This window comes from Cetorhinus maximus, chromosome 19 (assembly GCF_964194155.1).
Source record: "Cetorhinus maximus chromosome 19, sCetMax3.hap1.1, whole genome shotgun sequence".
Classification (NCBI taxonomy): domain Eukaryota; kingdom Metazoa; phylum Chordata; class Chondrichthyes; order Lamniformes; family Cetorhinidae; genus Cetorhinus; species Cetorhinus maximus.
In genome coordinates, this window is record NC_135897.1 from 90076393 (window position 1) to 90102674 (window position 26282).

Sequence of the window (26282 nt, forward strand, 5' to 3'; positions counted from 1 at the left end):
TATATATATTCCACTTAATTAATTCTCAGTGGTTTACTTGGAACACCAACACTTTCTTTGTCTCCTGAAGCAATGTCCTTAATCCCTAAGGTATGCATCACTGCATTATATAATGGGTAAGTGATCTGCCTCCAGCTCCTTGCTTTTGCTGCACCAGACTCTCAATCACCCTCTACTTTTCCCTTATTCCTTTATGGGAGACACTTTATTCCTACCTTGTATCACCCCAAGTCCAAGACAAGACTGTCATCTCATGTTGATGTGGATAATTAGCCAACTAATTCAACATGAATTGTGCCCAAGACTGTTGCATTCTTTTGATTTAAATGTAATTTAATTGTTGATGTTAGATCAGTGTTATTGAGCAAAGATCACTGACTAACTGCATGTGTGGCTCCAGCAACACTATTTTCACACATGTGACACATGCGTCATCTTAGTAGCCTTGCACACGCTCACACAGTGCAGGTAAATGTACCTGTCCATGTATATATCTACTTAACAAACACCCATCACTATTCAGTAACCAAAGAAGGAAAGCGCTCATAATGATCAAAAAAACATTTGTACACTCTGCTTTCCGTCTCATCATTTTACCAACAAATGCACGAGGATTCACATGTATACACCGTGCAAATATTTAGTCATCAGATCACAGCCCCAAAGCAGTGTATGTTACTTTTATTTATGAATCAGAAATACAGTTAGCCACATGCTAAAGTATTGGACAACATTGCTAGATTGCAGTCTTCAGGGAGTATCAATGGATGGACGATTGCTGGCAAAGGTACTTTGAGAAGGAGAAAAAAAGTCACAAATCTACAGACTCTGCTCACTAGAGGCCATCACTCATTCAACTGACTAAGAGAAATTATCTGCAGCTGCGGCTCAGTGGGAGCACGTTAGCCTCCGAGTCAGAAAGGTTTGTGCTCAAATCTTTCTTCAGAGACCTACATCCGTAATCTAGGCTGACACTGCAATGCAGTGTTGAGGTGCTGTGTTTTGAATGAGATGTTAAATCTCTGCCCCTTTCTTTCTACAGCAGTCACTATGAAACTGTAGTTTAATGAACAGATACATGGTTGGTATTCTGGAACAATGTGATCAGTGAGCCGAAGGGCTCATCAAAGTTCTTGGTGATTTCCAGTATTTTCTGTGTTTATACCAATGATTATATGGCTTCAGTGTAAGTCAATGTTTATAGACAGAACATTAATGAATTGGCACAGTTACACCAGCGAGTACAGCCGCCTCATACCATTGATTGTTCATGGTGACTCCATGAGTTTAAATATTGACACAACCAATGAGTGAACGAGGTGTTGTAACAGTCATTAGAGCTTCATTCCACTTCAAACTCATGACTGAAACATGGATCAGATTTATTGCAGTATCTTGTGCTTAGGGTTGCCAACTGTGATTAAATTTACTTCAGGAGATTTCATCCCATGACTTGCCCCCACTCTCCAGTCATTAGTCGGCCAACACATCCATCCTTTCGATGCACTGTCTTTACTGTCTTCCTAAGCAAAAAAGGCTCATTACCCAATTGGATAAATGCTTGACTGTGAGCCAAACAGCCTTTTTTCCCATTTTCAATATTTTTATATCTGGTAAAAAGAAATGTTCAAAGGAAATGATAAAAAAAAATCTTTTTTAATGTCCCGATGGTTTTTCTCCAGGGTTGCAAACGGCAGTGTCCTGTAGATTGATGTTCAACTCCTGAAGACTCCAGGCCAACCCTAGTGGTTGACAACCCTAATTGTGCTTGGGATAAAATGTAGAACTAAAAGTGGACATCTATAATGGAGCCACACTCAATTTCCCATTCATTCGTTTAAATGAGCAGAAAATTGGGCAGGATCCTGTAATCCTCCCATCCAATTTACTATTGCATTGTCTGGAGCCTGTGAGTTTGGCAATTCATTATTTGCTTAATTATTAAAGGGAGATAAATTCTCATTCTGGTGTAATAACATGAAAAAATGTATTAACCTGACAAATTCCCTTCTTTTTGACAGAATCTACCTAGCTCCTTTATTAACGTTCTCTCAGCTTTCAAGAGGAGGGAAGTTTAGTCAAGATAGATAAATCTTCACTGATTCAATATTTTGAACACCCACCTACTCCTGGAGCAAGATGAGCAGAACTTGTTTCTTTTCCTTCCCAAACAGGAACATTTTCCTCAAGATGCTCACCAATTACCTCAAAGAATTCATTTGGAGCTGATTAAATACATAATTTCAGGTAGCATTATGATTCAAATTCATGACCATCCGGTTGGGGAATCAGTGATGTGGCTAAGTGACTGGCCATTGACATTGTCAAGCAATTGGTCAAGCTAGATCATTGTCCTCTGTGGTCATATTTACATGTTTTACAATGGCTTGGAATGATTCCATGCTGCCACACTCATCCTCAGTGGGAGTTGACACCTTTTGGCTCAGCAATATCATTGTCTTCCTTGACCCTGATCCACCAAGAATTGGCTTGAAGCGTCAACATTTTCCGCTGGATTTGGCATGTGTACAGACCCTCGTTATACTCATTTGCCACAATACTGAGGTCCTGGTCTTTCACAACGAAGTATCCAGGCACTGAATTGGCTAACAATTCCCCATCCTTGTACCAACTGAAAGAAACAAACCAAATGTTAATTGTTGTAGCTGGAGGGGAAGAGCTTGCATTTACATAGCATCCTATCATACAAAAAGGAATTGCAGGTGATGTCAAGTACTAAAGACATCATCCATTTTACACAACAAGATTCCACAAAAAGTAATGAAATGTTTGGCCCGTTTACCTGGTTTTTTTTGGAAGTGGCCATAAGATCATAAGACGTAGGAGCAGAAATAAGCCACTTGGCCCATCGAGTCTGCTCTTCCATTCAATGAGATCATGCAGCTCTCTGCAGTCTTTCTCCAGTTAAATAATATTCAGCTCCTCTATTCTTCCTGCCAAAGTGCATAACCTCACATTTTTCCACATTATATTCCATCTGCCATGTTTTTGCCCACTCACTTAACCTGTCCATATCCCTCTGTAGACTCCTTGTGTCATCCTCACCACTTGCCCTCCCACCTATCTTTGTGTCAACTCCAAACTTGGCGATAGTACATTCACTTCCCTCATCCAAGCCATTAATATATATTGTAAATAATTGTACCCCAGCACTGAACCCTGCAGCACTCCACTTGTTACAGATTTCCATCTTGAAAATGTCCCCTTTATCCCAACTCTCTGTCTTCTATTAGTTAGTCGATCCTCTATCCATGCTAATATACTACCCCCAACGCTATGGGCTCTTATGTTATTAGGTAGCCTTATGTGTGGTACCTTATCGAACGCCTTTTGGAAATCTGAATATATTACATCTACTGGTTCCCCTTTATCTACCCTGCTTGTCACCTCCTCAAAGAATTCTAATAAATTTGTCAGGCGTGATTTCCACTTCATGAAGCCGTGCTGACTCTGCTTGATTAGATTACGTATTTCTAAATGTTCTGCTATTACATCCTTTATAATAGACTCTAACATGTTCCCAATGCCAGATGTTAAGCTAACTGACCTATAATTATCTGTTTTTTGTCTCCCTCCCTTTTTGAACGTGGATGTTACATTGGCAGTTTTCCAATCCTCTGGGACTTCTCCAGACTCTAAGGATTCTCAGAAGATTACTACCAGTACATCCACTATCTCTGCAGCTACTTCCTTTAATATCCTAGGATGCAACCCATCAGGTCCAGGGGACTTATTGGCCTTTAGCCCCATTAGTTTCTCTAGTATTTGTTCTCTAGCGATAATTGTTGTATTTATTTCCTACCCCCCATTTTGCCCCTTGATTATTTAGTATTTTTGGAATGTTATTAGTGCCTTCTGCCGTGAAGACTGATGCAAAGTATTTAGTTAGCTCCTCTGCCATTTTCTGATTTCCCATTATTATTTCCCCAGCCTCATTCTCTAAGGGGCCTATGTTCACTTTGGCCGCTATCTTCCTTTTTATATATTTAAAGAAGCTGTTGCTGTCTGTTTCCCTCAAAGTTTATTTTCTCCTTCCTTATTATTTTTTGGTCATCTTTTGTTGGTTTTTAAAACGGGGTAGAATGCAAGTAGAATAATACCACAGGATGCTCAATATCCACGTGAACTGCAAGTCAGAGGACTGAAATTGAAATTCGACAGGGACACAAAATGGGCGGAGGCAAATTTCCCACCCATTATACACTCCAATGGAAAGGAATATCATGCCAGGTATAGACCCAATGAGGAGGTCTTGTGGTGCAGTGGGTAGTGCCCTGCCTCTGAGTCAGAAACTTTGGCTTTGAGTCCTAACCCAGGACTTGATGGCCAAGGCCGAGGAAGATGTGTTCACAACAAGGCCAAACAATTTGCTATCAATCTGAAAATCCATCCAACACAGGCCAACAGCGAGTGGTAAACATGGGAGAGATTCCTGGGCAGCCATGTGATGGAAAGAAAGTTGAAGCCTCCACCATCACTATCCATAGCTCCAGGCTACAACCTACATGTATAGGTGCATGCTGCCACAGCAAATGGACTTCCTGAATGATCTGTGATACACATGTGGAACCAATCTGTTACTGCCTACTTTGCAGCTTCACTGAAGTTGTGTTTTGGAAATAATTATTAGAAAGACTTATATTTATTTACCACCTTTCATAACCTCAGGACATTCCAAAGCATTTTACAGCCAATGAAGTACTTTGCAGTCACAGTTGTGAGATAGGAAACACAGCAGCCAATTTGAACACAGCAAGATCCCACAAATGGCCATCTGATAATGACCAGATCATCCATTTTAGCTTGTTTGTTGAAGGATAAACATTGCACAGGGCACCTGCTCTTCTTCAAAACAGTATAGTTGGATCTGTCATGTCCTTCTGAGGGTGCTGATGTGGCCTTGGTTTAACGTCTGATCCAAAAGATCAAAAGCTCCAACAGTGCAGCATTCCCTCAGCACTGCACTACAACGTCAATCTATGACATTGTAGTAATCTGATGTCTAATATGCCTTTGAGACAAATGTTGTAATGTAAGATCACATGGCCTTGTTACCTAATAGCAGAGTAGTGTGGGCTACCTTTGTAGCCAGTAGTCTTGAGTTAGAGTCTGAAGAGTAAAGACAGAGTTTTGAGTTGTATGCACACAAGTGTAGCTAAGAACGATCTACTGATCTTCTCTGTCTTGGTACCAACTCGGTCACCCTGAAACAAGCGTGTAACCCAGATCCTTTAGCCCCAACAAACCAGGGCACTGGATCCAACAGATATGTGCTCAAGTCTCTGGTGTGGGATTCAAACTCACAACCTTCTAACTCAGAGGTGAGAGACTACCACACATGAACCACAATTTTATTGCCAGAGACTGTGCGTAACATCACGCCCAAGTAGGTAACGCAGTACTGCACTAGATTACATTAGAGCTGCTATTTAAACCCACATTGTTGTACTATCACTGTTTAAGAGAGGACTGCTCACCAGGACACTAGGTGAATTCCCTGCTATTCTTTGAATAATGGTACATGAATATAGCTAGGCGATTACGTGACAATGATTCAATGAAGCTCACCTGACATTAAGAGGAGTTGTATGTGAGAGAGTCTTTCCACATCGGAAGGTCACTATACGACCTTTGGATACGTATTTCATCTTGATATTCTGAGGTAGAGCAGTGGTTGTAATTGCTGCATCTGGTGGTTCTGAAAGCAAATGAGGAAAGTTTGTTACCGAGTCAAAGCTGCATACTTTGTCAGCAACTTAAGTTAACTTTTCATTGTTCTATTTTCCATCTTATTTGAAAATGGAACTGTCATTGTTATGGAGAATTAAGTATCCCCAAGCCAGAAAAAGAATTTTGTGAATTGGCAGATGACCATGATTCTCCTTTAGTTGTTATTTTCATGAAACATATTTGTTTTAGATTAAAATGAAAGCCTTTCATTTTCTCTTTTTCAATATACTTTGGCCGTTTGACTCCTGCTGATCTCGATGTCAAAGAGGTTGTAGTGGGGGTTAGGTGGGTTGGGACAGAGAAGTTGAGTTGTCCTCCAGCTGCATTGGTGGGATTATTAAACCTCCAGGATTGTCCTGGAATGTCCAGTAATTGAAGATTAACCTCCAGGGCAGTGTTGCAACACTCACGAGAAAAGTCATAGGAGACATTAAAAGAAAATGTTTTTTTTCATGTTTTCATTTTTTAAATTTTCTTTGATTGTTTATTAGTTTTGCAAATATTGGAGACTGGGGGCAAATGTTGTTTGACTGACAGGAGTCATCCAATCAGGTAATGGAGAACCATTCCTATTGACATGGGTGCAATGTGAGATCGGAGGTGTTGGGAAACCCATGGCAGGTGCAATTTGTTGGTGGAACAGTCAGAGATGGAAGATCATGTGGTGAAAGCTTCAGGAAAAATGGACTTAAAGTTGGCAATTCCAGACAGTAGTTTGGACATAAGAAAGATAGATCTGAGTATTTTTCTAATTGACAGAACCCAGGAGCTGTGGAGGAGCAGAGAGATTTAGGAGTCAAGTACAGAAGTGACCAAAAGCTAGTGGACAAAAATAATTGAAAAGATTAATTAAATGTTGACATTTATTGCTAAAGAACGAATCATGTCAAAGCTTATTGTCTTACACTCATCAGGACACTTCGCAAGAATATCAGTATAAGGGGAAATTTGTATAAATATATAATTTATACAATTTATTATATACAATTTATATTTATTTGCAGACAGAAAGAACATGTACACATATTGCGCCTGTTTCAGCTAAACAAAATAAATGACAGCCATTCACTGACTCATTCCACAGGGCAATGAATTGACCAATCAGGGTCAAGCTGCCTGGTTTAAATTTCAAACAATGCTTGGCAGTTAACTGTCAGCCACCATAACTGGTGCATTCTCCATGGCAACGTCTCTACCAATCAGAATCCACTTGCCAACCAATCAGCACTCTCTTCACATACAATATAAATTGTTATTTTCCCCTTATATTGGTATTCTTGTGAAGTGTCCTGATAAGTGCAAAGTGAAAAGCTTCAACATGTCACTTTTTTCAGTAATGCTCAAGTTCTGTACTACCAAATGACTCTTGACATTTATCTGAAGGGGGCGGGAATAAAAATGAGTGGAAGTTCTGGAAAGGTCCGGTTAGGCTTGTTATTCTGTCTGGGCACTGTAACTCCAGAAGAATATATTGGTCTTGGAGTGAGTACAGCATAGATTCACCAAAATGATATGGGGGCTAAAAGTATTAAATTAAGAAGACAGGTTGCATAGACTAGGATTGTATTCTCTTGAGTATATTAGGTTAAAGGCTGATCGAATTGAGATGTTTGACATGATGAAAGGATTTTGATAGGGTAAATGGGGATAAACTATTTCCTCTGGTAGGAGGAGTCCAGCACAAGCTTCTAGAAACTTAAAGGTAGAGCGAGACCATTCAGGGGTGATGTCAGAAAACACTTCTTCACTCAAAGGGTAGTGGGAAGTGGGAACTCTCCCAAAGTGCTGCTGAGACTTTCTTTTCAAAAGTTTAAAATTTCAAAAACTGAGATTGATAAATTTTTGTTAGGAAAGATTATTAATAATTACATTGGGTACACGGAGTCAAGATATCAGTCAGCCATGATCTAACTGAATGAAAGCAGAGGGTTAATGGGCTGAATGGCATCCTCCTCTTCCAAAGTGAAAAGCACCTGACAAAATGAAGGTACCATCAAAGGCCGGACTCAAATTGCTGCTAGGCTTGGGTCTCCCACAGTCCACATAGGTATTTGGTCTCTGCCATTTCTCCCATCCCTCTTCCAGCAATGGCAGGGACCTGAATGCCATCCATAGTGGCACGAGCACCATAGCTATGCAAAACAAGGAACTCTGTCTCTATGATGGTTGCTCTAATAGCCAGGCCAGAAACTGAACTGGACCAAACATATAAATATTGTGGCTGCAAGCGCAGGTCAGAGGTCAGGAATTCTGTGATGAGTAACTCACCTCCTGACTCCCCAAACCCTGTCCACCATCTACAAGGCACAAGTCAAGAATGTGATGGATTACTCTCCAGTTATCTGGATGAGTGCAGCTCCAACAACACTCAAGAAGCTCGACACCATCTAGGACAAAGTAGCCAACTTGATTGGTACCCATCCACCACCTTCAACACCCTCCCCCACTGATGCACAGTGGCAACAGTGTGTATCATCTACAAGATGCACTACAAATACTCACCAGGAGTCTTTCAACTGCACCTTCCAAACCCAAGGCCTCTAGGAAAAAGTCAGCAGACACATGGGAATATCACCATCTGCAAGTTCCCCTCCAAGCCACTCACCATCCTGACTTGGAAATATATCGGCCGTTCCTTCACTGTCACTGGGTCAAAATCCTGAAACTCCCTCCCTAACAGCACTGTGGGTGTGCCTACACCACATGGACTGCAGCGGTTCAAGAAGGCAGCTCACCACCAGCTTCTCAAGGGCAACTAGGGATGGGTAATAAATGCTGGCCCAGCCAGCGAAGCCCACATCCCATAAATTAATTTTTAAAATGGAAGTGTCATTATCATTGCAGAGCACAGGCAGGATTGAAACTCACCAAAACACAGGTCACACACTTTAGGACAATGCTTTTTCATGAATGAGCGACGCTTCTTGCAGAATCCAACTCGTGCCCAGGGATCGCACAGCCTCTTCTTATCAATGCAGCCTGTAGGGGAAGGGGAGGGCATTATTGGAGGATGGCATATTGCAATGAATATACCAGGACAGAGAGTGGAAAATCACCCCGGGTTACCTCCACGAATCATTATCTCGCAGCCCACCACCCCCGACCCAAAGTGGGTGTGCACAGAGGATGGGGAAGGGTTTACGAGTGTTGGCGAGAATGTGAATCCCTCTGTGGTGTGCACCTAAATGGGGAATAGTGACTTGGGCAATGTCCTTGGTTGTGCAACCCTGGCACAGGAAGAAGTCACACCTTCAGGAGAAAACAGTGATGGAAGCAGGACACATGGTCATTATCTTTTCAAGTCCTCTTTTTTAAAACAATTAGAAGAGAAACAAATTAAAATGGTGTGAGGAAAGGGACTAATTGGATAGCTTTCAGAGAGCCAGGTCAAGCATGAAGGGCCGAATGGCTTCCTTTGCTGCCATTAATTCTGTGAAAACATTGGAAATAAATACCAATATTTGAGTAACACTTATTACCCTGACATATTTGTATCATCAGCAACACCATATACAGAGCAAACAGCTATAAATGAAGGCACTATTTGTCTTACTCACCACATGGGAAGGGGCACATCTGTAATTCTCAGCATACCGTACTGAGCAGGTGAGTGATAACTGCGGCAATAAAATAGTACATGGTTCCAGATGTTGTGAAATTACAATATTATTCTCTCACACTTTTTAAGGTCAGAAATGAAGCTTCTCCTTTCTTGATTCATGTAGAGTCTCATTATGTGGCCCATGAAGACAGGATCTTACAGAACAGAAGGAGGTCACTTGGCCCATCATGTCTGTGCTGACTCTTTGAAAGAACTATCCAATTAGTTCCTTCTCCCCCTTTGCTCGTTCCCCTAGAGCCTTTGCAAATTTCTCCTTTTCAAATATTTATCCAATTCCCCTTTGAAAGTTCTGATTGAAGCAGGTAGTGAACACCAGATTATAATCAGTAGTAATCATACCATATAGTCGCTGGATTCCCCAGATGTCATCCTGTGTGATCCTTCGCTGCCCGGTAAAAGTTGCATTGGGATGCATCAACGCACTCTCATTGCGGGAGTGCATAAGCCCCAGTGCATGTCCAATCTCATGAGCTGCAACTTGCACCAGGTCATTTAGCCAAACACCTGTCAACAGAACAGAGTAAAACTATTCAACAGAGCAGGACAGAGGGCCAGGATTAACTGATAAACAGTGAAGATCCTTTAAGAGCAGGAGAATCCTTTTAGGTCCAATAGGTTGATCACTTCACGATAGATCAATCTCACAAACCCACCTGTTAGTGTCAGCCATTGCTCAGTGATACCACTCTCTCCTCTGAATCTGAAGGTTGAGGGTTCAAGTCCCACTCCAGAGACATGAGCACATGATCAAGGTTGGTACTCCCAGTGAATTACTGAGAGACTGCCGCACTTTCATGTGCTGTTTCTCATTTGGGGTTTTAAATTGAGGCCCGATTTCTGATTGAGGAGGGTCAGCCTGCCTCTGTACATTTTGTGCAAGCAAGAAAGGTTATCTTGGGATGTTGCTGAGCTACCCTGAAAATTCCCTCCGGCTTGCCCAATGGAATCCAAGTTCACTAAGGGGTAAGATGGTTCGATCCAGGAGAGGACCGTTTATCACCCAATGCCAAAGTTGCATTTCCTTGTGGTGAAACAATTTTCTTATTCATTTTAAAATTCTGGCCCATCACTTTCAGAAGAGCAGGGCCTTGGTTTCATATCCTTTAATAGCATTTCCCAACAAAGATACATCAATCCCAGTCTTGAGATCTTCAATTAACCCCCAACCTCAACAGTTCCTGATTTCCATTACCCTTTGTGTGATGAAGTGCTTCCAGAACAGCCTAGCTCTAGTTTTAATGTCATTCCCTCGATATGAAGTCAATATAGTGAAAATTGTTCTAACTTTTCCTGTTGTACAACCCTATTAAACGTCTATTTCAAATACTAGAAAAGACTGGCTAACCCCCATCTGCTCTGAATTTGGTAAATTTACCCACAGCTTTCAATATCTCATTGATTATTTCCTCATGCTTCCTAATCTTCCTGATGCTTCTTGTTCCATCTGGAGCTGTATCTCCTCAGGGGCCATCTCCTTCGAGCTTGGTCACTTGACTGCATCACCGCTGCCAGAAAGCAGCAATTGAAAATGGAACAAAGTAAACATGCCGGGCAAAACAGAACAGCTTTACTCATCATTCTCATTATTTCTTTCTGTTACAAAAGGTTGTAGTTACTTAGCGCCTTGACAAAAGAAAGAACTTGCAATTCTCCCCTTGCACAAGCTCAAGGATGTCTCAAAGTGCTTTACAGCAATGAAGTATTTTTGAAGTGTAGTCACTCCTGTAATGTAAAAGCCACTGCAGCGAATTCGCGCACAAGCTGCCACAGGCTACGCTGTGACGATGACCAGATAATTGTACTCTATTGAAAATTGCATTGTGCTTTTTGTCCACTTGAGACTACCATACACACATGTACCAGCAGAGGGAGTGAAAAGAATCCATGCTTTAACAGCACGTGCAACAGTTCTTTTTCCTACTGAATGTGGCGGAATCTTACTGTTTCTACCCAAGAGCTTCACAATAATCTGTTTTTTGGTGAAGTTGGCTGAGGGATAGCTTTTGACCAGGACACCAGGGAGAACTCCCTTTTGAATTAGTGCCTTGAGATCTGTTACATCCACCTGAGGGGGTAGATGGAGGTCACAGTCGGGAACAACTGTCCCTGATTATACAGGTCTGTCCATATTTGAGGTGGTCGTCCTGTGTCCTGTATTGTTTGGTCTGGGACAGCCTTTGTCCCCTATTTTTGATCTTTTGGTATAATGCACACAGATTACACACACCTCTCAGTGGCAAGCTCCCACTGTCTCAGCAGCAACCAGCCCCTTCCCCAACCCTACCCCCACAGTCACGGCAGCAACACTCTCCCCCTGTTCCCACAGCCATGGCAGCATCACCTCTACCCCCTCCTCATACAGCCCCCATTCCAACGTGTTCCTTATTTTTTCCCCCAGAGTTGGTCACCCTGATAGCGGTTTATGCATCATCTGAAAGACAGCACCTCTGACAGCACTCCTTCAGCACTGCACTGAGAGTTTCAACCTGGATTGTGTGTTCAGTTCCTCCAACAGGATTAATACCCATAACCTTTTGCCTCAGAGCTAAATGTGCTCCCCACTTTCAACACCAGTCTTTCAGCTCACATCAATACCTTGCTTCCAGCTGAATCGAGACTTCCCCAGAATCCAGAACTCATGATTGTCGAAGTGAATCTCACCAAGTGGTGGTAGGAAAGCGTGACCCAGCTCGCCATTGAGTCCATCAAAGCAGGGGTGAAGTGGGGCGAACCAGCAGTCGGTGTGATTGAACGTGTAAAATCCTGAAATGCATTTAAAGTCAGCTTTAATAATGCACAATCACCCTGAAGGTCATGCTTTCCATGAATGATTTGGAGGAGACTATGTCCTCTCATGTTGTAACATTTGCTGAGGACACCTGGTGTGTGATGAGTACTTTGAGAAACATTTTGACATACAATCATACGGAATTTGACAGGTTGGAGACTAGTTGGTCCATCACGCCTGCCCCACATCTCAATATTGGTGGGACAATCATGATTAAGGACTTCCTCCCCCATCTGCTACTTCCCACCAAACCCTGCAGCCATGTAGGATTGGCTCAAGAAATTGGCCCTTAGCAAGGGTGGAAAAGGGGAAGGGTTTGGGTGTGACACAGTGAAGATGTTCAGACCCTGGGGATGGCAGAGAAGCATCATGAGGCTGATCCCTGGGATCAAAAGATTGAATTATGAGGAAAGACAGTAGGACAATAAAATAGTACACTTTGGGATGAACATCTGGAAGTTCTTCTCTAAAGGACAATCAGAACATGGAATGGACTTTCAACTAGGGTTCTGGGGATTTAGGAACAGGAGAAGGCCATTCAGTCCCTCAAACCTGTACCGCAATTCAGTTGGATTGCGGCTGATGTCAATTCTATCTAGTTGCTTAGATAATTCTGCAACGAATAATATCATAAATAATTTTAAAAGGGAGTTGGACAAATCCTTGAGGATGAGGAAGTTAAAAGGTTACAGACAAAAAGTGGAGAATTAGGGCTAAACACGACTGCTCTTTTAAAGAGCCGGCACAGGCACTGGGGGCTGAATAGCCCCCTTCTATAATACTATGATGAATACCCTTCCCTAATGAAGCTTTATTAATTTCAGTATTGAAATTTTCAATAGACCCTCCAACCTCAACAGCTATTTGGAGGTGAGATTATCCATGAAACAATGGGATGCTTTGATGATATGGAACCTGTAGGTTTTAAATGAGTGCATTTGCTTAGTTGGGCTGAATTGAGTTGAAGTCTTGCAATTAATCTCCCGCTGCTAATCATTAATCATCGCACCCTGCTCCCATCTTGCTGGAAGTGTTCGTGTGTGGACATCGGGTAAGCAGAGCGTCGGGTTTGGTTGTGATGCCCCATATAGTCAATCACCCTGATGAAAATGTTGTCCCACCTGCTCAAGCATCCACCGAACAGTCACCCTCATTGTGGGAGAAGTGTCATAGGCAGTGGGGCCAGGGTACCAATGAGGTGACTGGCACAAGATGGAACCAAAGGAGTCAAGCCAACAGGAGAGAAGAGAAGGGGAGAAAAATTGGGGGATTAAAAAAAATAGAAATAGAAAAGTTCCTGATCTGAGATATGAATTCTGAACAAACACTAACTGAAGCTGTCAAGGCTGGAATCATGCTGTGTCACCGGATGCTTCATATTCCACCTGTGTTATGGTACCTTCCAATACTTTATCGGACAAGGATTCATGGGCCTTCTACAAACTCTGCTTACTGCTACTTCCCTAACTTGCTATCTGGTTATTAACAGATGTTTCTCCAGCTTTTCTGAAAAGGAGTTAAGCAAGGTCTTTTTCCAGAGGTGGGAGTAGGTTCATTCCCACTACTTTGAGGGGGGAAAAAAACATTCTTCTTAATCTGTAACCTGACTGAAACTTGTTAACATTGGATCCATTCTCACAGGAAATGTAATGGTTGTTGTATCCTGCTTCACAATTGAGGCATTAATTTCAGGGTAGGGGAAAAAACTGAAAATGGTGAGCTGCAAATGCATCATTTCCTGAAGCATTCTCCCTAAAGAACAGAAGCAGCACATTTAACCCAATATCCCAAAATGTAGGAGAAAGTTTGTGTGGAGCATTAACGTTGGCGTTGACCAATTGGGCCAACTAGCCTGCTTCTGTATGGTACATTCAGCTTAACTCGATATCCATATTAGGATAATATAAGAATTTGATTCAATCTCTTGAGGGTAATTTGGCCATCTGGGCAGGATATTTTTATTATTATTTGTTCTCCGTTCCTGGGCATTGTTGGGAAGATCAGCAATTATTGCCCATCCCTCGCTGCCAGGAGAAGATGAACGGGATTTCTTCTTGAGCCAATGCAGGAGTCACATAGATGTCAGACTGGGTAAAGACGGCAGGCTCTGTTCCCTAAAGGGAACTTATGAACCAGTTGGGTTCTTACAACAATCCAACAGCTCTTTAGTTCGAATTGAAAATCATACTGCTAGGGGTGGGACTTGAACCTACGTTCTTCTGGATCTTTCATCCAGAGCTTCAAAAGTGTTAGTTTCAGCACCAGAACCACTGCACCGCTAATGCTGGAAATGAGAACACATTACAAACACTGGTTTATAATCCTGAGGAGCTAAAAGAAATAAAGACTTTCATTTCTATAGAGCTGTTCACGACCACTGGATATCTTAAAGTGCTTTACAGCCAATGAAGCACTTTCGAAGTGAAGTCACTATTGCAATGTAAGAAACGCCACAGCTAACGTGCGCTCAGCGAACTCCCACAGACAGCAATGTGATAATAACCGGATAATCTGTTTGTTGTGATGCTGATTGAGGGGTTATGTTACGTTGCAATGTCAACACATAAAGAGAAACAGCTTTGGATAAAAAGAAATGGAAGGAATTTTCATAGAAGTCAGTGCCCACCAATTTTGATATCTGCATCCTTCTGTGGTGGGACCTCTGTGAAGGTCAGAGGTGACACATCACTCCACATTACAAAGGCTATTGCAATGGCCTTCCTGGTGTCATCTTTATTCAGAGTGCTTGGAAACTGCACAATCCTGTGGAGAAATGCAAGAGTTTCAGGTTGTAGAAGGCATTTTCTCTGTAATCCATTGGTTTACCATGGCCTCACACTGCTTATCTTTCTGGAACAGGAATTTCCATCCTTCGGGGATAGCAAGTCCTGCCTCAAAGAGCTGCTGGCCAATCAGAGGCCAGCAGCACTCCAGCACTTTGGGACAGAGGCATTTGGCACTGGATAGATTTGGGTCGGTGTTTGGTGGTCTCATCAGGTGCCAAGCTGGAAGGCTCCCGTGAGGGAGATGAGGGACTGGGGTCTGAGAGGCATGGAGGAAGGACATTCAATGGGGGGGGCAGGGGACTGTAAAACCATGGGGGGACCCTCTGATTGGTCCAGGGTGCCCATTAAGGATGTGACCCTCCCAAGGCCAATGCAGGGAAAGCGGCCAGGCTGATCGGATGGTCTCCCACCACCGGTTAAATCCCAGCAATGGCAGGATGAGGCCTTTAACTGGGCATCAACTGCCTACTTAAGGGCCTCAATTGGCCCACTGGCAGGCAGGTTGGCCGCTGGTCTATTTGTGGTGGGGGAAAGGGTGGGTGGTAGGAAGTGGGCAGCCTGCCTGGTGGATTTAATGAGCCTCTTCCCCACCAATCACCTTCAAACCCATCGGCAGGGGAGTGTTAATCCAGCCCATTATGTGTTTTCTTTCCCATTTTCTTTGAACATTTTTGCTTATTAACTACAAAAATATTGGAGATGGGAAAAAGAAACTGTTTGATTGGCCAGGGGCAGGAGACGAAGAGATGAAACTTCCAGGAATACATTCAATCAGAGTTGCCAGCCCAAACTCTCAATCGAGAGTATTGCTCACCTGAAATGTAGAACAGGAAAATCGGATGTCTGTGCACAACTGGAAAATCAGGGGTTCGTTGCCTGGGATTTTCCATGCGTCCATTAAAACAGAGATTAAGCTCCACAATTCTAGTAGGTTCAGACAGCAAGTGAAGCTGGGGTACAGTACTGATGAGTATAAGTTTGACACTGTATAACACTGAGTGCAGTACTGGGTGGGGACAGGTTGACATGCAATGGCATTACCATCGCTGAATCCCCCACTATCAACATCCTGGGGGTTGCCATTGACCAGAAACTGGACTGGGACTAGCCATATAAATACTGTGGCTGGTCAGGTCACAGTAGGTCAGAGACTTGGAATTCTGCAGAGAGTAATTCACCTTCTGACTTTGCAAAGCTTGTCCACCATCTACAACTCAGGGGTGTGATGGAATACTCTCCCCTTGCCTAGATGAGTGCAGCTCCAACAACATTCAAGGAGCTTAACACCAGCCAGGACAAATCAGCCCACTTGATTGGCACCCCATCCACCATCTTCAACATTCAGTCCTTCCAACACCAATGCACAGTAGCAGCAGTGTGTATCATCTACAAGATGCACTGCGACAACTCACCAAGGCTTCTTAGACGGCACCTTCCAAACCACTGACCTCTAACACCAAGGAGGACAAGGGCAGCAGATATATGGGAACATCACTACCTGGAAGTTCCCTGCCAAGCCACTCACCATCTTGACTTGGAAATATATCGCCGTTCCTTCACTGTCGCCGGGTAAAAATCCTGGAACTCACTTCCTAACAGGACTGTGGGTGTACCTACACCACAGGGACTGCAGTGGTTCAAGAAGGCAGCTCACCACCACCTTCTCAAGGGCAATTAGGGATGGGCAATAAATGCTGGCCTAGCCAGCGACGCCCACATCATGTGAAAGAATTTAAAAAGTTTGTTACTCTACAACATTGGGGTACATTACTGGCATGTACAGGTCTGTCACTGTATAACACTGGGGTACAATTCTGGTGGGAACATGTGTGTCACTGTGTAATGCTGGGATACAGTATTAGTGGGGACAAGTCTGTCAATGTGTAACGCTGGGATTCAGTGCAGTATTGATGAGTGCTGTACTGGTGAGAGCAATTTGAGGATATTAATGAACACAATTGTGGAAGGACAGTATTGGTGCACCATTATTGTTCATCTGCTTAATATTTGATCTTTCCTAAAGCGTTCAGATGCCAATTTGCTGAACTGACCCAGGAATAAATTTATCTGTATCTTTGGTAAGGTCTAGCTACTGTTTTGTGTTCACTCACTTATAGGTGATGTTGAAGTGGTCCCATTTGTGCAGCAAGGGGTTAATGGCGTAACGCTTCTGGCGTGACAGGAATGTGCTGGGCAGCTCCTCTGGTGAAGTAGGAATCTGGTATGATTTTCTTAATGCACTTCTGCCTTCTTCCTAGAAACACAATCGAAAGGATTCAGTTCAATAACCATTAAAGGTGGTGAAGAAAGAAATGTGTCAATCTGACAGAACACAGGAGAAAAAATGGAAATATTTGAATCATAAAATTATAGAATTTACAGCACAGAAACTGGTCATTCTGCCAATAGGCTCACTGTGGTGTTTATGTTCCACGCAAGTCTCCTCCCATCCTACTTCATCTCACTCCATCAGCATAACCTTCTATTCCTTTCTCCCTCATATGTTTATCTAGCTTTCCTTAAATGCATCTATGCTATTCACCTCAGCTGCTGCACATTGTAGCAAGCTTCACATTCTAACCACTCTCTGGAGTAAAAATTCTTACAGCAGTATTCAGTCCATCATGCCTATGCTGTCTCATTGATAGAGCTGGATAATTAGATCTACTCCCCTGTTCTTCCCAATAGCCCAGAAAATTTCTCACCTCCAAGTATTTATCCAAATCCTTTTAGATAAGAGCAGGAGTAGGCCATTCAGCCCATCGAGCCTGCTCCACCCTCAGTAAGATCATGGCTGATCTGAATGTGGCCTCAACTCCACTTTCCTGCCTGCCCCCCATAATCCTTCACTTCCTTGTCTATCAAATTCTGTCTAAATCAGCGATGAATATATTCTATAACCAACCTCCACTGCTTGCTGGAGTAGACAACCCCAAAGATGAACCACCAAGGGAAGAAATTCCACCTTATCTCTGTCTTAAATGGGAGACCCCTTATTTTGAAACTGTGCCCATTGTTCTAGATTCCTCCACAAAGGGAAACATCCTCTCCCCTGTCAAGCCCCCTCAGAACTTATTGTTTCAATAAGGTCATCTCTTGTTCTTCGAAATGCCAATCACCTCAGACGTTCCACATGAGGCAACCACTTTGTCACAGGAATCAAGCTTGTGAAACTTCTCTGAACGGCCTCCAACACAAGCATATTGTTTCTTAAATAAGGGGACCAGAAATGTACACAGTGCTCCAGGCGCAGTCTCACCAACACCCTATACAGTTGTAACATGACTTCCTTACATTTCTACTCCAACCCCGTGCAATGAAGTCCAACGTTCCAATCACTTTCTGAATTACTTGCTGTAGCTGCATGCTAACTTTTTGTGATTCATGTGTGAGGACACCCAAGTCCTTCTGTACCGCACCATTCTGTAGTCTCTCTTCATTTAAATAATATTCTGCTTTTCCATTCTTCCCACCAAAGTGGACAACCTTACATTTCCCTAGATTATACTCCATCAGCCATCCATCCGAGTGACTGAGGAATCTGATTCTATCATACACTCAAGCAGTACATTCCGGATTGACTTTGAACTTACCCCCTTCAAGCGCAAGGTCATCTTCACTGGTTCCACTCTTCTTTGCACAGAACACCGTCGTTTAGGAGATGAGGTTGAATAACTGCAACCCTGGTGCTGTGGATTAACTAAACAAGCCCCAGGCATTGTCCTTACATTCCAACACCTACTGGTTGGGATCACCAAACCTGATGTTGACCCTTTTCCAGGGGGTTACTCCTATTTTGATTCCTCCCCACCGTTCCAGCAATTTAACATGCACGTGCAGTTTGAGTTAGTGTCCTTATGTGGGTCAGGGAACAAAAGGGTGATGAATGAATGGGACTTGATGTGGGTTACGGCAGTGGGAGCAGAGTTTTGGATGATCACAAAGTTTTGGAGAAAACTTTGGGAAACCGGCCAGGAAAGTGGGTTAGTCAGGTAACCAGGTTACATAGGAACAGGCTGCACCTATTCATCTAGTATGGGCAACATTAGCAACCAAATCTTCAAGCCTTCTCATGACAGACCAGTAAGCCATTTCAAACGGGAAGGCAGTGGCGTAGTGGTATTGTCACCAGACTAGTAATCCAGAGGCACAGGGTAATGTCCTGGGTGGAATTTGAATTCAATAAAAATGTAGAATTAGAAGTCTAATGATGACTATGAAACCATTGCTGATTGTCAGGCAAAAGCCCATCTGGTTCACTAATGTCCTTTATGGAAGGAAATCTGCTGTCCTTACCTGGTCTGGCCTACATGTGACTCTAGACCCAAAGCAATGTGGTTGACTCTTAAATGCCCTCTGAAATGGCCTAGCAAGCCACTCAGTTGCATCAAATGGCTAAAAAGCCTAAAAGGAATAAAACCGGACTGACCACCTGGCATTGACCTAGGCACCAGAAACAACAACAGCAAACCCAGTCCTGTTGACCCTGCAAAGTCCTCTTTACTAACAACTGGGGGTTTGTGCCAAAATTGGGAGAGCTGTCTCACAGACTAGTCAAGCAACAGCCTGACATAGTCATCCTCACGGAATCATACCTCACAGATAATGTCCCAGACGCCACCATCACCATTTTAGGTATGTCCTGTCCCACCAGCGGGACAGACCCAGCAGAGATGGTGGCACAGTGCTATACAGTCAGGAGACAATTTGCCTGGGAGTCCTCAAAGTTGACTCTGGACCACATGAAGTCTCCACACGGAGTGACCATCGCACAGTCCTTGTGAAGACTAAGTTCTGCCTTCACATTGAGGAAACCCTCCATCGTGTTGTGTGGCACTACCACCGTGCTAAATGGGATAGATTTCAAACAGATCTAGCAACTCAAAACTGGGCATCCATGAGGCGCTGTGGGCCATAGCAGCAAAATTGTACTCAACCACAATCTGTAAACTCATGGCCTGGCATATCCTCCACTCTACCATTGCTACCAAGCCAGGGGATCAACCCTGGTTCAATGTAGAGTGCAGGAGGCCATGCCAGGAGCAGCACCAGGCATACCCTGAAATGAGGTGTCAACCTGGTGAAACTACAACACAGGACTACTTGCGTGCCAAACAGCATAAGCAGCAAGTGATAAACAGGGCTAAGCGATTCCACAACCAAAGGATCAGATCTAAGCTCTGCAGTCCAGCCACATCCAGTCGTGAATGGTGGTGGACAATTAAATAACTCACTGGAGGAGAAGGCTTCACAGATATCCCCATCCTCAATGATGGGGATGCCCAGCACATCAGTGTAAAAGATAAGGCTGAAGCATTCGCAATAATCTTCAGCCAGAAGTGCCGAGTGGATGATTCATCTCGGCCTCCTCCAGAGGTTCCCAGCATCACAGATGCCAGTCTTCAGCCAATTCGATTCATGGAGTCATAGAGTTTTACAGCACGGAAAGAGGCCCTTCGTCCCATCGTGTCTGCGCCAGTCACCAAGCCCCTATCTAATCCCATTTTCCAGCACTTGGCCCGTAGCCCTGTATGTTATGGCATTTCAAGTGTTCATCTAAATGTTCTGAGGGTTCCTGCTTCTACCGCCCTTTCAGGCAGTGAGTTCCACGTAACCCCCCACCTCTAGGTGAAAACATATTTCCCCAAATCCTCTCTAAATCTCCTGCCCCTCACTTTAAATCTATGCCCACTGGTTATTGACCCCTCCACTAAGGGGAAAAGTTTCTTCCTCTCTACCCTATCTATGCCCCTCATAATTTTGTACATCTCAATCAGGTCCCCTTCAGCCTTCTCTGTTCAAAAGAAAACAACCCCAGCCTATCTAGTCTCTCTTCATAGCTGAAACACTCCAGCCCAGGCAACATCCTGGTGAATCTCCTCTGCACCCTCTCTGGTGCAATCACATCCTTCCTATAGTGTGGCGACCTGAACTGCACACAGTACTCCAGCTGTGACCTAACTAACACCTGGTACAGCTCCAACATAACCTCCCTGCTCTTGTATTCAATGTCCCGACTAAGAAAGGCAAGTATCCCACATGTCTTCTTAACCACCTTATCTACATGTCCCGCTATCTTCAAGGATCTATGGACATGGACGCCAAGGTCCCTCTGATCCTTTGTATTTCCTAGGGTCCTACCATTCATCGTGTACTCCCTTGTCTTGTTAGTCCTCCCAAAATGCATCACCTCACACTTTTCTGGATTAAATTCCATTTGCCACTGCTCTGTCCATCTGACCAGCCCGTAGATGGGAAAGGTGGAAAAAAAAGATGGGAAACCGGCCAGGAAAGTGGGTTAGTCAGGTAACCGGGTTACATAGGAACAGGCTGCACCTATTCATCTAGTATGGGCAACATTAGCAACCAAATCTTCAAGACTTCTCATGACAGACCAATAACCCATTTCAAAAGGGAGGCAGTGGCGTAGTGGTACTGTCAAGTCATGGCATTGCTTTCATCAGGGCAATCAAAGTCAAGCTGCCTGGTTTAAATTTCAAACAATGCTTGGCAGGTAACTGTCAGTCAGCATTAATTGGTGCATTCTCCATGGCAATGCTTCTTCCAATCAGAATCCACATGCCAACCAATCAGCAATCTCTTCTCATACAGTATAGGGTTGTTGCTTCCCCTGACGTTGGTGTTCCTGCGATTGCCCTGATGAGTGCAAGATGAAAAGCTTTAACAAAATGTCTTTCTTCAGCTTAAAAAAAATGCTGTACAAAGGAATGCCTCACAATTGCTGATATACGTACAAACATACATATGAATATACGAATTAGGAGCTGGTGTTGGCCACTCGGCCCCTCAAGCCTACTTCGCCATTCAATAAGATCATGGCTGATCAACCCAACATTCCTACCTACCCCTTATAACCTTTAATCCCCTTGTTAATCAAGAATCTATCTAGCTCTGCCTTAAAAATATTCAAAGACTCTGCTTCCACCACCTTTTGAGGAAGAGAGTTCCAAAGACTCACAACCTTCAGAGAAAAAAATACTCCTCGTCTCTGTCTTAAATGAGTGACCCCTTATTTTTAAACAGTGACCCCTAGTTCTAGATTCTCCCACAAGAGGAAACATCCTCTCCACATCCACCTGTCAAGACCCCTCAGGATCTTAAAGGTTTCAGTTAAGTCACTTCTTACTCTTCTAAATTCCAGTGGATACAAGCCTAACCTGTGCAGCCTTTCCTCATAAGATAACGCAACCATTCCTGGTATTAGCCTAGTAAACCTTCTCGGAACAGCTTCTAACACATTTACATCTTTCTTTAAATATGGAGACCAATAATGTACATAATACTCCAGATGTGATCTCACCAGTGCCCTGTATAACTGAAACATAACCTCCCTACTTTTGTAATCAATCTCCCTCACAATAAATGATAACATTCTATTAGTTTTCCTAATTACCTGCTGTACCTGCATACTAACCTTTTGTGATTCAAGCACCAGGATTCCCAGATCCCTCTGAATCTCAGAGCTCTGCAATCTCTCGCCATTTAGATAATAAGCTTCTTTTTTATTCTTCCTGCCAAAATGAACGATTTCACATTTGCCCACATTACACTCCATCTGCCAGACCTTTGCCCACTCACTTAACCTGCCTATATCACTTTGTAGCCTCCTTACGTCCTCTTCACAATTTACTTTCCTACCTATCTTTGTGCCATCAGCAAATTTAGCAACCATTCCTTTGGTCCCTTCATCCAAGTCATTTATATAAATAGTAAAATGTTGAGGTCTCAGCACTGATCCCTGTGGCACACCCCTCGTCACATCCTGTCAACCAGAAAAGACCCATTCATGCCAACTCTCTGCTTCCTGTTAGCCAATCTTCTATCCATGCCAACATGTTACCCCCTGCTTCATGAGCTTTTATTTTCTGCAATAACCTTTGATGTGGCACTGATATCCAAGTTCCCAATCTCCGACGAAGGGTCTCAATGTGAAATGGTTCTCGTATGATGGACTCCCCCTTCCCCTCGATAGTTTTCCAGCTTTTCTGTTGATAACTTAAGGTTTCCAGGACTTAGATGGATGAAATGGCAGGGACACAAAAATAGGCGATAGCAGATCAGCTGTTATGCACCATGATGTACCTCTCTGGCACAAACAACTGGTCTATCAACATCAGCTTCCTGCATCCACTGAAGTTTAAAGATTGGTTTTCAGGATATTAAATTACAAGCCAACTGTACGGGCCCTCCCTGTGCATATAGAGCCCTTCATTAAAAGTTTGGGTGGAAATGCTGCAGGGATTTAACTAAGGCCTTGCCACGATGTTCTTGGTGGTGGTGGGGTTACTAACTCTGGATTCTTGGTGGTTTCATCACACAATCTCCTGCGTCCAACCACCCCATCCCCATACTCCCAGCACTGGTCACCCAATATGCCCGTGCTCACAGCAACTCACCTACCCTGTTAATTAGAAAATGTCCAGACATTTCATTACCCAATTGAATGATTCTTGATAGTCAAACAGCCATATTTCCCCAATCTCTGAGTCACATGGTTTAAGCTTTAAGTCCCACTCCAAGGAGTAAGCACAAAAATCCAGGCTGACGCCCCAGTGCAGTACTGAGGGAGTGCTGCACTGTCTTTTGGATGTGATGTTAAACTGAGGCCCCATCTGCCTGCTCAAATGGAGGTAAAAGGGCCCATTGTATTATTTTGAAGGATAACCGGGGAGTCATCCCCAGTGCTCTGGGCCAATAATTATTCCCCAGTCAACATCACATAATCAGATTATCTGGTCATTATCTCATTGCTGTTTGCAGGAGTTTGCTGTATGCAAATTAGCTGCTGCATTTCCTACATTACAACAGTGATGACTTCAGGAGTGCTTCATCAGCTGTAAAGAGCTTTGAGATGTCTAGAGCTTGTGAAAAGCGTTACACAAATGCAAGTCGTTCTTTCAATCTCCAATATTTTTGTAAAAAATAAACAAAAGTGTTCAAAGATAACTGAAAATGAACACAGTTTTTAATGCCCTGACAATTTTTCTCCTGCCCTTTGCTGACAGCAGTGTTCAGGAGATTAATATTTAATTCCTAGGAATTTGAGCACAGCCCTGAAGGGTTGCCAATGCTATTGATGGAAGGTTGGTGGAAACCATTGAGAGAAATGACATAAACTTCAGAAGGGAGAGATTTATTCTGGTCACTATCAGAGCCAGAATCGAACCACCTCAGTAAAATTTCCCCATTTTGTATCTTAAACGAGCACGAGTTGAAGTTGCAGTTGGGAGGAATAGGGGCAGAATACTCGACCGGCTTTCATGGCCAGGCGAGATCTTTATTATTCCATAAAAACAATTTTTCATATGAAGGAAGAAATATATCAAACAAGTTTTAAGACTTCTGAAAAATATTTTGGTTAATTCTTTCATCTTGACGTGGCAGCTTTCTCAATAAAACGTTAACATTTCTCTATCTCAGAATTGATTGATAGTTTATTTTTCTGGGTGAACAAAGGATCTCTTTTGCAAATGTTTGTAAAATTCGTTCTTACCAGCTCAATCTTCCACGTTGGAAAAGCTTCAGCGGGACTGAGGAACGGCGAGGACATCCAGAGCAACAGGAACAAAGGGAAACTCCAAGAAAATATTTCATAATCAGACCCTTTGCACCAATAACTCGTTCCTAAAGATTTCCTGTACATTTTTTTTTTTTACTCACTGAGCAGCTGGAAAGTGACCTTAAGTAAACATAAAGAGAAATGTTACACAAGTTGCTGAGACTGTGCTCAGTTGGGTCTCTATTAGCAGTGAATTAGGAACAAGTTCTTGCACATTTCTGTTCTGAGCCTTGTTACAAAGGGGTAACATTTACAAAAATGTCAGGAGTGGATGGTAGCCCTCTAAGGCAGTCTCCCTCTCAGTCTCACCTCCCCAGATTGAAACCAGCTGTAAGAAACTGGAGAGGACGCCAAGGGAAGACTCCTGCCAGCACAGCACTTCTGTCTTCTTATTTTATATGGTAATTGTTGCTCCTTGTGGTGAAAGTGCACAGCAGTGACTGTCTGTGATTTGTATTACAAGGGCTTTACCGTGACTGAATAAGTCAAGTTTTACTTTTATTGTTTTGGATTCTGCGATTGTTACTAGTGTTAACTCTGCAAATGCATTTACTATTTAAGTAACTCAGTCATGGCTAAGTGGGCATCACTTTTGCCTTTGAGTCAGAAGGTCACAGGTTCAAGCTGTATTGGGCAGGTGGTGCATAACACTATAACCATAACTTCCTCCTAATTGTATTCAAGTCCCTTTAATAGCCAAGGTCATGGAGCTTTCAAAATGGAAGAGCTGTTTAAATGTAACTGATAGGGTGAATGTGTATGGGAATACTCGTTTGAACTGATTTAGGGAAATCCATACATTTCAATTAACCCAGGAGTTTATTATTTCATTTATGACAATCTGAAACACGAGGCAGGGCATAGGTTCTGTGTATGTGTAAAACAAATAAAAGCCAGAAGAGGGAGATCTGTTACTCTACAATCCAGTTGGTGGCTGTAGAGGTTTCTCAATCAAGTTGGAAGTTGGAATGTATCTGGAAAACAACAAACAAGTAAGGTTATTTTAAAAAATGTATTCATTCATGGGATGTGGGCTTCACTGGCTGGGCCAGCATTTATTGCCCATCCCTAGTTGCCCTTGAGCAGGTGGTAGTGAGCTGCCTTCTTGAACCACTGCAGTCCATGTGGTGTAGGTACGCCCACAGTGCTGTTAGGGAGGGAGTTCCAGGATTTTGACCCAGCGACAGTGAAAGAACAGTGATATATTTCCAAGTCAGGATGGTGAGTGACTTGGAGGGGAACCTCCAGGTCGTGGTGTTCCCATCTATCTGCTGCCCTTATCGTTCTAGATGGTAGTGGTCATGGGTTTGGAAGGTGCTATCTAAGGAGCCTTGGTGAATTTCTGCTGTTATGCTATGGATATATTCAGATTCCACTCTTGAAAACCAATGATGGATCAAATGATACAATCTTGGTCCCCATCAAGTAGAATACTTCCCCCCACCACCTCCCCCCGCACCCTCCAACCACTTGCACCATCCTTATCACAGATAGCCATCTACAGCCAGTCCACCAGGATTGGCCGGGCATCTCCAGGAATGGAAGATTAATCCCCAGGACAATGCTGCAAGAAAAACCTGGGAGAAAAATTATCGGGCATTTTAAAGAACAGATCCTTTTCTTCTGCTTTTTTTGTTTCCTTTCATTAATTAGATAAAACAATTTTGGGGGTGGTTAAAAAGTCAATGATTGGATCATTCTTGACTCTCAAACAGGTAATAAAGAATCTGACTGCTTTCCAGTTGGCTGCGGGAA

At 43.2% G+C, this 26282-nt stretch overlaps 1 protein-coding gene across 1 annotated transcript; it reads right to left on the minus strand.

Moving 5' to 3' along the window:
* Nucleotides 1-664: 664 nt before the first annotated feature.
* On the minus strand, nucleotides 665-25316 carry mmp23bb (matrix metallopeptidase 23bb). The gene is made up of 8 exons (XM_078564350.1): nucleotides 24462-25316; nucleotides 17059-17201; nucleotides 14788-14924; nucleotides 11969-12136; nucleotides 9713-9877; nucleotides 8620-8730; nucleotides 5590-5719; nucleotides 665-2632 (listed from the first exon to the last, which is right to left on the minus strand). Exons 1-8 carry the CDS (start codon nucleotides 24609-24611, stop codon nucleotides 2419-2421), a joined length of 1218 nt encoding a protein of 405 aa, XP_078420476.1. The 5' UTR covers nucleotides 24612-25316; the 3' UTR covers nucleotides 665-2418.
* Nucleotides 25317-26282: the final 966 nt, after the last annotated feature.

What these genes read in the sequence shown, in the direction of transcription:
- mmp23bb (XM_078564350.1), bottom strand. Translation starts at nt 24,611, where the DNA reads ATGTACAGGAAATCTTTAGGAACGAGTTATTGGTGCAAAGGGTCTGAT. An exon ending in CAACGTGGAAGATTGAGCTG is followed by an intron (nt 17,202 to 24,461) that starts GTAAGAACGAAT and finishes TTGTGTTTCTAG; the next exon opens with GAAGAAGGCAGAAGTGCATT. An exon ending in TCGATTCAGCTGGAAGCAAG is followed by an intron (nt 9,878 to 11,968) that starts GTATTGATGTGA and finishes TTCTGTTGACAG; the next exon opens with GTGTTTGGCTAAATGACCTG.